This window comes from Hemibagrus wyckioides, linkage group LG28 (assembly GCF_019097595.1).
Source record: "Hemibagrus wyckioides isolate EC202008001 linkage group LG28, SWU_Hwy_1.0, whole genome shotgun sequence".
Classification (NCBI taxonomy): Eukaryota; Metazoa; Chordata; class Actinopteri; order Siluriformes; family Bagridae; genus Hemibagrus; species Hemibagrus wyckioides.
In genome coordinates, this window is record NC_080737.1 from 7,858,432 (window position 1) to 7,876,134 (window position 17,703).

A 17,703-nucleotide genomic window follows, 5' to 3' on the forward strand; every position below is an offset into this window, starting at 1 on the left:
TCGATATTTAAATAAATTTATTTACAGATATTTTATACAGACAACTTACTCCATTTATCATCATTACAGCAACTGTATTTTATTTATGTTATTTTATTTTATTTTGTATTTGCACTGATCTTTTTTTAACTACTCTGTGTGTCTTAAATTGCCCCTGGGGACAAACAATTTTTAATTTAATTGAATTGAATTGAACTGAATTGAAATATCACCAATTCTAAATTGCCCATAGTAGTGAGTGCGAGTGTGTGTGGTTGTCTGTCTATATATGTGGCCCTGTGATGGACTGGTGACATGTCCAGGGTGTACCCCTGCCTTTCACCGAATGTGTGCTGGGATAGGCTCCAGCAGATCCCCGTGACCCTAATTAGGAATAAAGCGGGTATAAACGATGGATGAATGGATGGATGGATGAAATATCACCATTGCTTCAGCACATGCACCACATACTGAATATCTCTAACAAAATGTCCAATACTGGCAGCTGCTTATAGGAAGCTTTTCCAAAAACAAGTAATAATATGATATGATTCCCTTAGTACGACACATTAGTACTTTATGCGAAGTTTAGGACGTATTATAACAATATAAATATGTGGATTAATACTGCATGCTTGAATGTAACTGTAATTTTAATAAAACTACAAAAAAATTTTTTTATAGTAAATAAAATCTCCATTTGAACACAATGGTTTGAGTTTTAGGTTTAGGAATAAACGCACTGACAAATAAAAATAATAAATAAATAATATTTATTACATTTATTTGTTTTAATGCTAGGTGGATATCTAAAAACTGTGCTGTTCATGAGGAGATTATTTGGAAATTATTCTACACTTTATAGATATTTAAGAGGTCCCTGGCTGCGAAAGGTGTGGGTTCTAATCTACATTAAAAATAAATAAATAAATAAAATCACAAACTATGTGATATTAACGTTTCATCCGGATGATAATGAAACACTGCTGAATCTGTTTGACACTTAAATAGACTTTGATTTTATATCATTTTTGGGATTTCGGATTTAACCTATCAGTATTCAGAAGGTGGTTGTTGTTGTTGTTGTTGTTTTTGTTGTTCTGGACGAATTCAAACCACAGGAATACGTTAGGGTTTCTATAGTAACCTAATCTAAGTGTACATTCCAAAATGAACTTCAAGAAGGTCTTGTTATTGCTCGAGCCGTGTTTGGATACGACGAAGTTACAAGTTCTTCGTAGAGAGATGTTTAGTGAACATTTATGGAAGGAGTCTCCAGAGATTTCAGATGCTTTTCAGTTACTTTAAGCGAAATGATCAGAACTTGTTTCTAATAACTTGCATTCCACATCATGAAACATAAAAATAAATAAATAGATAAACAACTTAGAGAGTTTAAAGTGTCGTAACATGTCACCACATGTCCAGTGGTGTTTTATTCCCCTTCCACTCAGATGTCACAGCTGGCTACACAAAGTGGGAGGAGCCACGACTAAAAATAGCAAATAAGGAATCTTACACTGTCAATCACCTCTCATTCCACTGAAGCTTTAAATTGATTCATTTTTTAGGTTTGAGGAGTTTTTCTCTCTCTCTCTCTCTCTCTCTCTCAAAAAAAAAAAACCCTTGTACTTGTAGTATTATCTATAAACCTTTACTTCAAGCCGAACTACGATTCCCTTCATGCAGCTCGCCTGTCCGTAGCCACGCCCCCTGGCGTTTGACTGGCAGGTTGTTTGTTTCAGTGTAGCCAGCTGCTGGACTGTTCCAATCCCCGCTGGAGTGGAAACACGGGGGGAGGCAGACAGTCCTCTCTTTTCTCCCTTTCCCGTTTTTTACCTCGTTGTGCTTTGCTTTTTTATTTCACCCATGCTTCTCTGTCTTTCTCTCTCTCTCTCTCTTTCTACATTTCCCCCTTTTTCACTGCACAACTTTTCCTTTTTTTCCCCTTCACCCTCCTTTCCGCTCCGTTTGAAGGTTCTTATTAAAAAGAACCCCGGTCCATTTAGCTTACAGCTCTAGTTTATTTATTTATTTATTTATTTATTGTTTTTCGGATTGTTTTTTTTTTTAACATATACATATACCTGAATATATAGATATATGTACACTCACAAGTAGAATAGTCGTTTAGTCTGTTTTTAAGCTGTGCCCCAAATGAGAAGACGCAAACGATGGAACTGCACATTTTGGAGCACAGCCTGAAAGTAGCCAGTATAGCGAAGGAAGGCATCCAGATTTGCACTCACGGATTAATTAAACTCGCTTTCCTGCCTTCAAAAACAAGGTGAGTGGCTTGTCGTGTGCGAGTGTGTGTGTTTGTCCATCGTGGAAATGAATGTAACAGTGTGCAAAAAAATATAACATGGAAATTGTTTGTATAATCGCATCCTGAGAGGCTTTAGGCCAGTGCACTGAACAGCTAGCTCTCGCTCGTGCGCGCGCTCTGTCTCGCGCTCTCTCTCTCTCTCTCTCTCTCTCAACAATTTTTCCCACTTTTCATAGAAAACTTCTCTTCCTATGCTACAATATCACCGAAGAATACCCGCAGGCTAAAAAATAGAAAGCGAACATCTCCTTCATGAACCTGTTTTTTTGTTTTTCATCCCCTTCTATTTCATATTAATGAAGTTGGATGTTAAAGGGGTGTGTGTTTGTGTAGACGTGCAGCTCGTGCTGGTTTTTTCCCCCCTCCGTTAAAAAATACCCAACAAAACACTGCATTTCATTTCACTGGAACACGCCTTCGTTTTTAGCTTTCCATTTCAACTCCAAAACGCCTCATTACGTCAGTCGTCATTGTGTCATTATTATTATTATTATTTATTCCTCTTAAAATACACCAGCTACATTATTCCGTGTCCTCCTGTCCTGTCCTGTCCTGTCCTGTCCTGCTGCAGCGCTTTGCATGGCTGCCGGAAAGCTGTAAACAACTGCAGTGAAGAAGGGACAAAAAAAAAAGAAGCAAGCAGAAGAAAGAGAGAGAGAGAGAGAGAGAGAGAGAGAGGGAGTTTGCATAGATATAAAGGTGTAATGTGAACCTTCTTTCCTTCCTTATTTCTTTCATTCATTCGTCCTCCTCTCTTCCCGTGCTGATCATCAGTAGCTCGATATATTGCGATAATCCACACTAAAACCGTTATCGTCATGTCTGGGATTCTAGATTAATCTCAGTTTTTTGGTATATAACCTTCCTTTTTTAACCTCCAAATCGTCACGTATATCTTTCCTGTAGAGGTAACTCCCTTTTTTTTTTTGCTTAGCAGCCACACAGTTTTTGTTTAGTAATGAAATTTTATACCACAGAGTCTGAAAGTGTTGACTCATGATGTACACCAGCGCTGACACTAGTGCCGGTGTGAACACCAATCACAGGATGATGATAACTAATAATATTAATAATAATAGGCGAATTCCATTAGGTTTCTGTAGTAACAGTTTGCTCACAGGAGCAGATTATGATTAGTCATTTCTTTATGGACATAGTTTTTGTTTTAACCTTTTTCTGGAAGGAGTCTCCAGTGTCACTGCATTAATTTGGTAGGAATAAACAGAAGCCGGTGGATAAGATACGAAGCGGCTGTATCTTATGGCAGGAACAAAGATATCTCACAAAAATGTGCCACAGGATTAAACTATAAACGGTTTATTTCACTCATGAAATCCACACAGAAGTTTTATGGCATTTAATACGGATCAGCCGTTTTGATGGCATCACTCTGCACTTCAGCTTCTCATCAGATTTCCTGTGCAATAATCAAACGTTCTCTAGAATCTGAAAGAAATTGCAGCCTAGCGGTTGTTGAGCATCATATCAGCGAGCATGGGTGGTACATGTGGATTATACTGTATGTCTATTAAGAAAGAAACCAATCCTCCATAAGTAAATGATCGATCTCCACATCCGTTATTGCTGTGAGGTAAATCGAACGCTATTGGCTGTGTTTTTTAAAAAGGGGGAGGAGCCGCACCATATGTCCCGCCCTGGTTCTCTGTAATAGTTGAAAATACATCAACATATGGACTTTCGTACAACATATGGATCAATTTCCTCCAAGAGTTTTATTTATGTAAATCCGTGATCGTATTATAATTTTATATCAGGCTTCATAATAATAGTGAGCAATACTTTGCATATAAAATATTGTATATCATAATATCTAACTATTTTCAGTCAGCATGACAATATTTAGTTTTGGCTCCGCCCCCCCAGGCCTAATCTCAGCTAGAAATCTGTTCTATTTTTAATCACTTATTCTGGATTTATTAGTCATTCCTAATTCAGGCTGTGTGTTTAGTCATTTAAAGATTTCAGAAGTGAATATTGGGTTTCTATATTGATGGGTATAAATGAGCATGAGGCAGAAAACAACTTTCATGTGTTGTGTGTTTTTCTTAATGAGCGAGTTAGAATTCATATCCTATTTCATAAATGCATAAATCCATAAATGCAAGGAGCAAAAACATCTGGTCAGACAGCATCATTTAGTGTAAGACATCCTGATTTGCTTTGAAAAAACATGTGTATCATGGTGTAATTCGTCTTCATCATCACCTCCCCAGTTCTACATGCACTCCTACTGATCTACACGTTTCAAAGTGTGGACGGAGTTTATAAAGAAGAGTGACCCTCAGCCTACGAGGCTTTAAACCCGGTTCACACCGAGCTGCTTGCTTCTCTGTAGAAGATTGGTAGTGTTTAATGCCTCCTCGTTTGTGTTTGAGGACACACGGTCCTGGAGGCCATCTCCTCTCCTGGATTTAGCGAGGCGTGAGCCCGAGCCCTAATGAGCCCTTTTAAAGTGAGCGTAGGTGGAGTTAAAGCCTCCCCAGCTCCAAGTAATACAGTCCTGTTAGTCACTCAGATAATGCATAATGGACCCGGGGTTTTTTTTCTTTTCTTTTCTGAATGCAGATTAAGTCAGGCCTTGGACACTGGTCTCACATTCTCAGTGTGAGGGGATCCTGAGCCTTTTCTAGTCTCATCCTTCGACGTACAAGCCTGCTGGTATTTGGATGACTGGACGTTATCAGGCGGCTCATGGAAACCAGTGTGTGTGTGTTGATGAGATTTAGTATTGCACTGAAGGTGATGAGCGATTGAGATACCGAGTCTTTAGAGATAGCGCGTCACTTTGTTTTTTTGTTGGAGCATCACTCCTATCAGTTGCTGGATTCCATGTGGCTAAATGCATTGCGATTATTTTTATTCCAAGCACCCTGTTACACAATTTGCACCATTTTATTTCTTCCCTTTTTAATCCCATTCTTACTACGATGTCAAAGGGGGACGACGACATTCTTTCGGAAGAGAAGATAAAATTCTCAGTTCTTGATTCACGCTGGTTTTATATTAGGGCTGAGAAACAGACAGCAGCCGGCAGACGTTAGGAGACGTATTCAATTTGCGAGTTCCTCTTCCGTCACAGGAAAAGACTATTAAAAACGAACTCGAGCGAGACTCGTTTTCGATTCCTTCTGCCAGCAAATGCAGCTTGTGGTCTTGTATCTAGCTGTGAACAGTGTGTCTTCAGAGTCGACCATTGTGTCTGCTTTTTTCTTTTTCTTTTTCTTACTCTGCAGGCTCCGGGGTGCGTTTTGTGTGCCTTTATGAGATATCTGGTGATATAACTTCCTTTAAGCGTCCCTTTCTCACATGTTTATTCTACATACCTGCTCTGGCAGATGGTGTGCGTTTGCTTGTTTGTTTGCTTTCTGCGTTCTCCGCGAAGTGTCTCGCGGTGGTGTCGAATGTGAGGGGCGATATCCCAGCATGCGAGGAGGGGTGTGGCAAAAGTGGCTTACTGTTCCGGACGCCGTCTCGCTGTTTGCTGTCATGGTTTCAGCTGCCGTCGTCAAAAAGGGAGATTCAGCAGTTACCCGGGTTAACGCTAAAGGAAAAGGCCTCAGTCTATTTCTACACACAACACTGATGCAATGTTTCATTTAGGAATTTGTCTCTATATATATAAAATCTCAGACAACTTGGGCGTTGTGTAGTTCTAGCTGTTATAGTTCCACCCAGTAACATTAAATACGTTAATACTGAAGTATCGGTCATGTGTTTAGCGTCACAGACGGACATCTCTAGTGTTTACGTGTGTTGTGCGATGGTGTTTTGTCTGCTGACGGCCACCCCTTCATCCCACAGACTAATTTTAAGGTTTGATGACTTAACAAACAAACAAGTTATATAAAAGCAAGACATTTTTCCTTACCTCGTGTTCTCTTTGCAGAACAGAGGATCCTTTCTGTCAACCGGTGTTTGCTTCACCATTTTCTTTCCTATGCCTCTTTTTTTTTTTTCTTTCCCTGTTTCTGTATAAATACTCTCACGTTTAATGCCATGAATTCGCAGATGACTTTTTTGCAAGGAATTACAGTTCAGACATTTGTGTAGATTTGGGCTTTCTCATAACAGCACACGAGCACTCTGAAGCTTTGTACATCGCTAGCTAGCTAGAATAATAAAAGAGAGAGAGAAAAAAAGAAATTAATAAATTTTCAAATAACGGTCATGTTCAGATGTTGGTTCTGAAATAGCAAAGAGCTTCATTTCTAACTCCAGTACAGGAACAGTGGAGAAATCCAACTTGTACGTAGCAGTCAGTCTAGTTTGTTGGTTCTATTAGCATGAATGTTCTCTCAACATTCATGCTGGATGCATGGATGTTCCAGCATCCTGTTGAGAGATGGACCGAATAAAGCGCTGCCGCGTCGCTCTTTTTAGTTAAAGATGATGTTAGTTAAATCTACAACCTCTGTCTGGCTCATGGAACACCAAAGATGACAAGATTTTCTTTCATTTGTCATGCAGCCAGACCGTGTTGTTGATTGAAAGTTGGTTGGTGTCACCCAGATGAAGATGGCTTTCATTTTGAGTCTGGTTTCTGTAAAGTTTTCTTCCTTCCTTATATTGTCTCAGGAAATTTTTCCTCAACACCTTCACCTCTGACCTGCTCATTAGGCATAAATATAAATTATTTATTTATTTTAGGAATTTTTAGATGCTTTGTGACAGTATCTATTTTTTATATTAAAAATACACAATACCCACACTGAGTATTATTACAAAGTAAATCTGGGAAGATCACATTTTCAAAGTGAATGTCATACAGGGTGGATTTTTTTCCCCCCTTGAGGCAGTGAAAGAATTAAGCCTGTTTAATTAGGGTTTGCATTTGTCATTTGAAATATATTTCAGTCCACAGCATGTTGTCAAGCATGTGAGTCATAAAGACCAAGCTTCCTTGTTCCAGTTGTCTGATTTAACGGCTAGCAGATTCACCGCCCCTCTCTCTCTCTCTCTCTCTCTCTCTCTCTCTCTCTTCTTTACCTCTTAACGTGTCAAGAAATCGACACTCAAATGTACCGTGTGCGCTTTTCTTCTCTCGACTGTAAACACCTTTCCTCAGCGCGCCGCTATCCCTCAAGGCGTTCTGTAAAAAGGCCCGGTGGTGCGACGCGAGAGTGATTCCCAACAGCTAACAAAACCCCCCTTTGAGAAATTCTGCCCTATTTTGGCAGCATCAGATAAGATCCCGCTGTCCAGAATCAACAAACCCCTCGGTTCACCCCCCCACCTGCCACACCAACCACTCCGAGGGGGTAAAAGTAATATGGGGGACGATTTGAAAGGCCATAAATAAGTGCTCTCCTCACCCTGGATCTTGGGTCTGGTTTTACGAGTGGCATAAAAAGATGCCTGGAGCTATGAGTGTGTGTAAGTGTACGCGATGGGTTCTGTTTGCATAGGCCGAGTCATGCGGCAAACACATTCAAATACTGTTCTGTTTGACAATATCTTTGGAGCAGCGTACAATGAGACATCACGGTTAAAAGCAGGAACATTCAGCATTTGAATTCTGCTCCGTACATCTAATTGAGAGTTCCCTCCTACCCAGAGACGCGCATGGCATGATGTTAAACAAACGCTTTTGTTATGTAATTATCACCGAGAAGTGTTTACGTGTGTTGTGCGATGTTTTGTCTGCTGACGGCCACCCTTTCAGCCCCCAGACTAATTTTAGGGTTTGATGATTAAACAAACATACAAGTTGGTATAAAAATAGTTGTTTTTTTTCCTTACCTCCTGTTCTCTTTGCAGAACAGACGACTCTTTCTGCCAACCGGTGCCTGCTTCACCTTTTTTTCCCCCCTATGCATCTTTTTTTCCAGTTTTTGTATAAATCATGATGTCACAAGACACACACGTTTAATTCTGTGAATTTGCAAATGACTTTATTTTGCAAGGAATTGCAGTTCAGAGATTTGGAAAGTTGTGTAGATTTGTAGATCTCGGCTTTCTCACGACGGCACGAGAACTCGGAGGCTCTTTGTCTTTGTGTGTGTGTGTGTGCTACAGTTCTAGGATGTTGCCCATGCATTTCAGAAAGTCTGTACTTGATATAATAGTGTATCCAGATATAAACCCATGACTTTACATTTCTCTCCTTTTTTCCCCTCCTCTACAGATGCAAGTTCTTCAGTTTGACCGAAACCCCTGAGGATTACACCATCATAGTAGACGAAGACGGCTTTAAAGGTACGTTCTGAGGTTCTCGAGGTTAAAAAAAAAAAGAAAAGAAAGAAAGATCACGCATCCTCCCCCCCATCTCTTCACACACTGGCAATGTTTGACCACATACTGCTTCATCAGCCACTTCTCTTCCATTACGGGTTAACCGAGACTGAGCTCTCGGACCGTTTGGTTTTGTGGTTGACTGAGTGAACGTCTGTCATTACACCCGGGTCGCCAGGGTCACCATGGATACCGGTGGCTGTGGGAAATGAAGCAGGTGCAGGTATTCTACCAACTCTGACGATGGAAGAGTTTGGTTTGGTGGTGTGGAGATGAACACAGATAATGTTTCCTGCTTGTTTATTGACCTCAGAAGGTTAAAGGTTAAACTCCTCAATCCTACACTTCAGTGACTCCTCTGACTCTCTTTCAGAACTGCCCGAGTCTGAGTATCTCAGCGTAGCGGATGCGACATGGTTAGCTCTCAACGTGGTGTCAGGGGGAGGCAGCGCCACCAGCTCTCAACCGATCGGCGTCACCAAAATCGCCAAGTCCGTCATCGCCCCCCTCGCCGACCACAACATCTCCGTCTTCATGCTGTCCACCTACCAAACCGACTTCATTCTGGTGAGCTAACAAGAATTTCCAGAGCTATGCTATTGCTTACACATCACGTTTTACTTTTTTTAACTTCTCCACCATTGTTTATGCCAACGTTCTCTTGCTGTCTTGGTGGAATCTCTAAAAGGTTGATGGAGAATTTAAAGTTAGGTCCATTATGGTGGCTTGAGGATTAGAGTTGATGAACTTCAGGACACAAAACCTCCTTTATTTCTGCTGGTTAGTTACCCTAGCAGAGGCAATGATGGAGCTGAAATTTTAAAAACATGAAACTCTGTGAATTTAAATCTGGTTTCGCAAAAATCGTGTGGACAATTATTTCTGATAAGTGGAAACTACAAACTACTCGGCTCTATTCGAAGGCAGATAAATCTATGATGGCCAAGCTGTGCATGACATCATGACATGATTTCCTCCTCGAGACCTATAGAGATAGAAGAGCTACTAAGTTATAAGGCAACAAGACTTTTTTTTTGCTAATCGCTAGTATTATCACTCTGATCTCTGCCTCTCACAACTCCTCAAGTCTTTTACAAGCAGCTGCTTCATAGACCATACACACATCCGAGTCAGGGAGGGAAATTAACAGGGGGTTGTTAGATTTATCGGAATGCAGGGATACTGAGTCTTCATGTTCTCTCAGCCAGAAATAGAGCACATGCAAAATAACTCTAATTAAAGGGGCTGTTATGAAACAGTACGTTGATTAAATATATGCTTGTAGTGTAAATCTGAATAATGCAATAAATAAGGAATAAAACACTATGAAGAATGCTGTTCTGGATAAATAATCAACACTGGGTGTAATGTGTTGTGTTTTATTCCTCTTAGGCCAATAAGAACAATTTAGTATTAAGTACGATCTGTTTATAGTTACGTTTTTATATCGTGGAACATCTGCGACACAAATTTATACAAATATAGTGCTGTAAATAGTTCCCTCATCAGCCATAGTCTTTTTTAGGGACACAAAAATGCCATATTGCAACATGACAAGCTTTAAATCTGACTGGTGTCATGGGCTGAAACCGGAGACTCCTTCCATAAAAGTTCAAATAAGTGTAAATAAATAAAGTCCACATTTCTTTTTTTCATCCATTTAGCCAACCGGTCCCGGTGTAAGTCATTACTATAGAAATGACAGTATATAAGAACAAGCACCTCGATATAAACCCCACAGCTGGAACCACTGTCACAGAAAATCAATCAACACCTTCCGACCAATCAGAATCCAGGATTCACCAGCATTGTGGAATAAAATAAAAATAAATCAAAGTTAGCATCTACCTCATAGTTCACTTAAACACCAAAACCCTGTTTTTTTTTTAATCTGCTATGATACGTAATCAGACTTACTTCAGTGATACACAAAATCCGACTCTGTAACATGACTTGCATATTTTACGTGCAGGCCTGTGAAGAGTTTTGCTTGCACAGTGCATTTCACACTAGAATAGACACGGCGTCCAGGGCTGAAAGGCACACAGGGGAACGCACAGAGGTGCTCTTCACTGTCCGGGTCAGCGTTTCCATCTGAATAGTTGAAATGTTTCATCTAGAATATGGGGATTGTCCGGGTCAGGGGTTTTACAGGCTGGAGTCCTGGAGAGACGCGGAACTGCAGAGTTATAACATTCTGCCTCATTTAAGACGACATATTTAACTAATTACTCCGGGGCTACTTTATAGTCTGGCTTTGGTCAGAAGAAAGAAAACAAATCAAACAGCCGAGTACATGATGTACCTCGTCTGTGTAGCGTAGTCAAAGGAGGGCTTTAGTTTGTTGGAGTCAGCGGTACAGCAGCATATCGACATTGTTTTAGCAGGATGTATTTTCCTCAACCCTGTACTGTTTTTACAAAATATTAGCAGTCATGCCATGCACGCGAAACCCTTTCATTTATGCATGGGAAAATATGCAGACGTCTCGGCTATAATTTATTTGATTGTGGAAGACAGAACAGCCGGCTGCTGAGCGAGGAGAATAGAGCGAGCAAGACGCCCGGACTTGTCTACTATGACAACTGCTCACGCTTGTCGTCTCAGCACATTTTTCCCTTTGTGTGTGGTGACTGTGTGAATCTCCTTATCCTCTACACACACACACACACACACGTATCAGCTTTTCTCTCTCTCTCTCTCTCTCTCTCTCTCTCTCTGTCTCTCTCTCTCTCTCTTGCTGCCCCCCTCCCCCACAGCCCGCACGCTCTCCAGGACCTGTTTATGAAAATAAAAAAGGCGAAGCCGATGGTAATCTGGAGGTGGTTATGTAAAGAGGATCAGCATGGCCTCTTGCTGGAATTCACCGGAACGTTCTCCTGGCTGCAGTCTTGTTTGGGGGAAGGGGGGGGGGCAGTTTAAGATTGTTAAAGAGGGGTTGGGGGGGGGTTGTTGTTGAGCCACCTCTCTGACTCGGACCAGTGCAGGTCCCCATTTGCTTCTCCTCTTCGGCCTGCTGTGTGTGTGTGTTTGTGTTATTAATAGCTGGGCCCAAGTGAACCCCTTTATCTGACTCATCGAGCCTCGGAGACAAAACCGACACCCATGTTTCTCACTTGTTTTATTATTTGTTGATGTATTTCAACAGCTCAGGTCTGGCCTAGTTTTCCATTGCTTGCAGAACTGCAGTCTCTCTCTTCTGAGGCTCTGTATTTTTTTTTTTAAGTTAATGATAGTCAGATGTAACCGTCAGGGATATATATACAGTATTGCTTTAACTCTGCTGACAAAATACCTCATACTGAAAGGAGATCCACGGGGGTTGCCCTTGAAACGTTGTTGAAAATGTTTTTCCCCCACCCCTGCCTAGCAAGTCTGTTTAGCATGGTCTCTGTAGGACATGTTTGAATTTCAGTCCAACTGTTTGCTCAAGTCATCGTTTTGTGTGAGTTTGTGTTTTTTTTTTTTTTTTTTTTTCTTTTCTCCATAACACCTTTGAGAGTTGTTGCTGTTGTTTGAAATGCAAATGCGTGCGAGTTTCTCAGTTACACAGGCCCAGCGAGCGGGCGCTTATCATTATATATTTCCTTAACAGAGAGCGTCAGCTCTTCCCTGGAAATTCACTGCACAGTCAAGTTTGGTGACTCCTTCAGAACGCTGGAAAGGAAGGCAGCAACTAAAGTGACAGCCGAAGCTCAGATTACAGGCGGAAACGTATCAAGGATCTTGACAGTTTTGTCAAAGAAGTGTAACTAATCCTTTCCACATAGTGTAAGATTATCGAGGGCCTTTTCGTCTGATTGTGCTTTTAAATTTTCGAGCTGTTTAGTGATCAGTTCCGTCAATCTAAACCTGTCTTCCAGTCATGGTGATGACTGTAGGGGTGTAAACATGTGATAAAATGTGTTTTGCAGTAAACATTGAGGAACAGCTAGCACCACTAGCATAACCGTACTTTTCCTTGAACATTTCACCTTCTTTTAATTTAACTGGTTTAGTGCTCTCACGCGCTGTACAAATTTGTTTTTCTCTAATCTCTTACACCTGATTTACATCTCCAAGCTATTTTTCCGATGAGACGAGATGAGGTAAGATGGACACAGCTCTGGCTTTGATCAGACACAGCTCCAGTTTGATGGGAAAGGTTTTCTACACTTCCCAGATACATTCCGACGTCCATCTGGACTCACAAATCCAATTCATTTCTAGACACGCGACTTGGTTGTGGGTTGACATTCTTGAAGAGACAACGTAGACAAAAACCAGCAAGAGAGCAGGTAGACATTCTGTCTCGGGACAAGTGTACTCAGTTGTCTTTAAATTTAATAAGAACCATCACGAGCCGTTGATGTTCATTCGTTCCTTAATTCCTTTATCTTTACTAAGGCCTTTATCTGGGTCTTGGATGAAGGGGATCTGGAGCACTGGGTGCAAGGCAGGGATACGGCATGGAGGGAACTCCTGTCTATCACAGATCACCATGCACACATTCACACCAAATTTATTTGGAAACCGGAGAAACCCCGAGAGACCATGTGAAGCTCAGAGGTTAAGGCTTTGTGCTTTACAATAGAAGGTCATGAGTTCTCACATTGGATAAAAGCATCAGTGGTATAGTAAGTAATCTGAGCACAGGATGGAACCGGGAGCCCTGGAGTGTAAAGCCTTTACTGAAACCAAAGTTCAGGGTTAGGAGAAGCTGAAACATCTTGTCAAGCGTATAAACTGGCATACTCTGTGTTAAAGCTCCGATCTCAGACGTCCACCTGCACAGAGTGAGGCCTCCACACAGCATCTTCTGAAGTTTTGCTTCTCCACAGTTATGTGCTTTTGATTGCCAGAGTGTTGCTGAATTAAACGTCATCTTTGCAGGAAGCTACATCTCCTGTGTCCCCAATTTACTTAGACTTAACTCAGACTCGACTATGTGTTTAGTTTCGCATGTTCTCCCCAAGTAGTGTTAGTTTCCTTTGGGTTCTTTGGTGTAGGTTCTTTTGTGTTCTTTAGGTGGTTTGGTGATTCTAAATGCCCCAAATGTAACAGTGTCTCCTATATGACTTGACATGGATCAAGTTGCTCCCGAAAATGAATGAATGAAAATTGTGCTTTTTTAAGAGTAACTATGCAACTATTTGTACAATGTCAATATGCAAAGAAGCACAACTACAGTCCAAACAAACAAATTTAGTCACTTTTGTATTGAATACATTTGAAAGCTGAGAAAATGGGATGCCAAAGACTAAGACTGGGAACCAGTAACCTGACCTCTTTTTTTTTTTTTCCCCCTCTCTCTCTCTCTCTCTCTCTCTCTCTCTCTCTCTCTCTCTCTCAAATATTTTCCCACTCCAGTATAATTCATTACAGTTAATTACAATGAATAACATGTCGAATCGTCTTTTGTTTGTGTCCAGGTCAGAGAGAGGGATCTTCCCATGGTCATGCACACGTTGTCCTCCGAGTTCACCCTCCTCAGGGTGGTCAATGGAGAGACGGTAGCCGCCAACTACTCTGGAGTCACCAACGGTTTCGTCAAGCCTAAACTTGGTGAGAAGTTCTTTGAGATAAATTCATTTTGATGAGATTCATTTTTATAGCACCAGGAACCCTCAGTGGATAATTCATGCATCCCTGAATAACATTTTCCATCCATCTCTCTCTTTCTCTCTATTTCTTTCTTTCTCTCTCATAGTCCCTCGACCCATCATTCACCCTCTCTCCAGTCCCAGTAACATGTTCTGTGTGACGAGTCTGGACCCAGACACACTGCCCTCTGTGGCCACCCTGCTCATGGACGTCATGTTCTACTCAGGAGGGTAAGAGCCTTGCCTTCTCTTGCATATGGCCGACCCTGAGAGCCATCTGCTAGCCTGACAGGAGAGTAGCGCCGATAGATAGCTACCCGTTACTGCCTTTAGAGAATCCGTGTGTAAGTCCTTGCTGAACTGGACGATCTGGCATTCGTACTTACGTATAACCATTCCCACTGACTCCCTCAGCACACTCGCTCCTAGTCTAAGTAAATTCCAACACAGCTCATCTGCCACAGCTGTAAATCAAATTAAAGCTGACACTCTCCACTTTGACCTCGTTTTCACCGTGTCATCTCAAGTTCAGCGTGTTTGATTCCACAGCCAGAGCAACAAAACCACAGCGTAGGCAAATTAATTACAGACCTCGCCGTGCAAGCTCCTCGTCAGTCGACATAAAAGCCCTCGGCTTCAGAGACGGCCTGTACGTTCCATTAGTGCTCTTATTAGACAGCGAAGCACTCAGCCGAGCTGTTTTATTTATACTCGGCTCGGTACATGGCACTATTTGGGGTTTATGAACTTTTGACCTCGTTGCACTGCGGTAAGAAAAGCTTGATGTGTGTTGTGTAATATTCTGATTCTGTGCTGTGTTTTTTTTGCTGTTCGTGACAGAGGGAAGGAAGCAGGAGCGCAGAATGAAGATTCAGGACACATCCGCTTCTTCTCCTTCTCCCTGATCGAGGGCTACATCTCTCTGGTTATGGACGAGCAGACTACTCGAAGGTTAGACCTGTCTCTCACCTCCATTATTCAAAGTACTGGAGAGTGTGTGTGTGTGTGTGTGTGTGTGTGTGTGTGTGTAAATGAGAGATTGTGTGTGTGTGTGAGAGAGAAAGAGAGATGGAGAGTGTGTGTGTGTGTGTGTGTGTGTGTGTGTATATGAGATAGTGAGTGAGTGTGTGAGAGAGACTGTATGTGTGTGAGAAAGAGAGGGTGAGTGTGTATGAGGGAGAAAGTGTGTGTATGTGTGAAAGAGAGAGAGTGAGTGTTTGAGTGAGCGAGAGAGAGAGTGTATATGAGAGAGAATGAGGGAGAGTGTGTTTGTGTGAGAGAGAGTGTGTATGAGATAGTATGTGTGTAAAAGAGAGTGTGTGTATAAGAGTGTGTTTGTGTGTTAGAGAGTGTATACGAGAGAGTGCGTGTGTGTGATTGTGTAAAAGAGAGTGTGTGTGAGAGAGGTCCCTATAGGGAGTTTTGATTGCACTTGAATGTTGAAACTTGCACCTGATTAGAAATTGACTTAAATACTTTATGACCAAATAAAACTAAACAAACACACACCCTGTAAGTGCTTTAATCATTTTAGCTTGCTGTGTTACATGACCGCTGACCTCCTATCTGATTGTCTAGGTTCCCCAACAACGTCCTCTTCACCAGCGCTTCGGGAGAGTTGTGGAAAATGGTCCGCATCGGAGGACAGCCTTTAGGATTTGGTAAGTTTGTACCGGCTAACCTCTGGACAGTTGATTGCTTGGACCTGCTGAAACACTGAATAGAAAGCAGGATTTTAAATAGCTGATGCAAAGCTCATGATTTCTTTCTGTCTTCTCTGCAGACGAATGTGGGATTGTGGCCCAAATATCTGAACCTTTGGCGACAGCTGACATTCCAGCCTACTACATCAGCACCTTCAAGTTTGACCATGCTCTGGTATGTGTGGTGGTGGTGGTGGTGTTTTTACAATCACAAATAGCACCTTCACTTTACTCTGACTGTGACTCAGCAGTTTGAAAAGTTAGTTAGGTTCATCTAACACCATCATCTAGACAGGAACATTCACCGAGCACACTAGTTCTTTGAAAACAAACTCGTCCGTCTTGCTTTCCCGCAGGTTCCAGAGGAGAACATCCAGAGTGTGATCGGAGCCTTGAGGACCAATGAGAGCACAGGACAGTGAGCTCGGACACAAGCCTCTCCGAGTCCCTGCTAGATTATCATTTTCAAAAGTGCCAAGAGCTTTTTGAGGACTGCTTTTGGGAGGGAGGGAGGGGGGTAGAAACCGGAGCCAGGGGTGAGAATGAAAGGTGTGTGTGAGAGTGTGTGTTAAAGAGAGAGAGCGAGAGAGAGATGGGTTGCTTTAGTTGCACTCTCCCACTTTCATTAGACTGATTGTGCCAACAGCTGTCCCTCAGCCCTCCAGTGCATCCTTTTCTCCAGGGACCCTCAGCTAGTGTGACTGCAGTGTTAGATTTTTCTCTCCTTTCTCCCCTTCTGCATTATTGCCCCCCCTTCCCTTCTTCTTCTTTTTTTAAACTTTCTCTTTCTCCAAACCCCATTTCACCATGACAACAAGGCCTACTGAGATATAGGCTGTTTTCTTTTTTTCTTGTTGATTTTTTTTCCTCCCTCCCTCCCCAACAAGACTATCCTTGATTCATTGCAAATAACCACAGTGTATTAGTAAGTGAATGAGAATGTACGCCACAAACATTTCGGTGTAAACGTCTGTATCATCGCTCCTCCCTCTTCTCTTACTGTGCCAAGTCACTTTAGGCCTAAACTGACTCCTCGAGTGTGATTTTTGTTTTCTTTTTGTTTGCGTGCGGTTTGAAAGCCGATTGTTTTAAATACAGATATGGATTCGATCACAAGTTCAATTTCAGAACAACACGCAGAAAATCGGCTCGTGAAGCCGGTTTTGTTTTTCCAGTTGCCCTCGATTCACCTACAGCCCGTGTTCTCGTTATCGATGCCAAGCCACTGAGTTATGAATAAGTTATTGTGTTTTTTTTTTGTTTTTTTTTTCCCTTGTATCCAAACTACAATCAATGGCTTTCTGTGCTCCGGCTCCGGGAGCCTGCGTCAATCCGGGGCGGAGATTTTATCAGATTGGAATAAAACACATCACCCTGCTCATGTTCTTTTGTGAATAGACAGAGTTTTAAAAAAAAAAAAAGTCACAATTTCACCCTCTTCAGCTGAAAAAACTGGAGAACGGATTGTGCGATTTACTGTATATATCTCCCCCCCCTTATCACGCGTGAAGCCATGTCGTGTTTTCGAGATAACGAAATGGCATGCAATACTTTTAGCTTCTTTACCAAGTTTTTACCGTTCAGCATTTTTTTTTTTTTGCTTTCTTCCCAAACCACAAGACATGAGGAATTATAGTCCTTCATTGAATGTTAGTTGGGGGTCTAAGTGTTAAGGACACTGGCGTTTAGTTTAGGCCTTCAACTCTCTCACCCCAGTCTGCACTTTATTTAAGGTCTTTCCTAAAGATCTTACTGTTCTTACTGATGTGAAAAAAGTGGGGAAGAATCATTGCTCATTGGAAGGAATCTCTTTTTTTTTTTTTTTAAAAAAAAAAAAAAAGGGTCACGTTTGTTGGTC

At 41.7% G+C, this 17,703-nt stretch overlaps 1 protein-coding gene across 1 annotated transcript; it reads left to right on the plus strand.

Moving 5' to 3' along the window:
* The first annotated feature begins 1,743 nt into the window (after positions 1-1,743).
* On the plus strand, positions 1,744-17,667 carry castor2 (cytosolic arginine sensor for mTORC1 subunit 2). Its single transcript, XM_058383788.1, has 9 exons — positions 1,744-2,266; positions 8,454-8,524; positions 8,934-9,127; positions 13,972-14,104; positions 14,250-14,373; positions 14,983-15,093; positions 15,721-15,803; positions 15,926-16,020; positions 16,202-17,667. The coding sequence occupies exons 1-9, from the start codon at positions 2,154-2,156 to the stop codon at positions 16,265-16,267; spliced, it is 990 nt and encodes a 329-aa protein (XP_058239771.1). The 5' UTR covers positions 1,744-2,153; the 3' UTR covers positions 16,268-17,667.
* The last annotated feature ends 36 nt before the right edge of the window (positions 17,668-17,703 follow it).

Coding starts and splice junctions, on each gene's coding strand:
- castor2 (XM_058383788.1), top strand. CDS start 2,154: ATGGAACTGCACATTTTGGAGCACAGCCTGAAAGTAGCCAGTATAGCG. Junction 9,128..13,971: donor ACCAAACCGACTTCATTCTG/GTGAGCTAACAA, acceptor GTTTGTGTCCAG/GTCAGAGAGAGGGATCTTCC. Junction 15,804..15,925: donor AGGACAGCCTTTAGGATTTG/GTAAGTTTGTAC, acceptor TCTTCTCTGCAG/ACGAATGTGGGATTGTGGCC.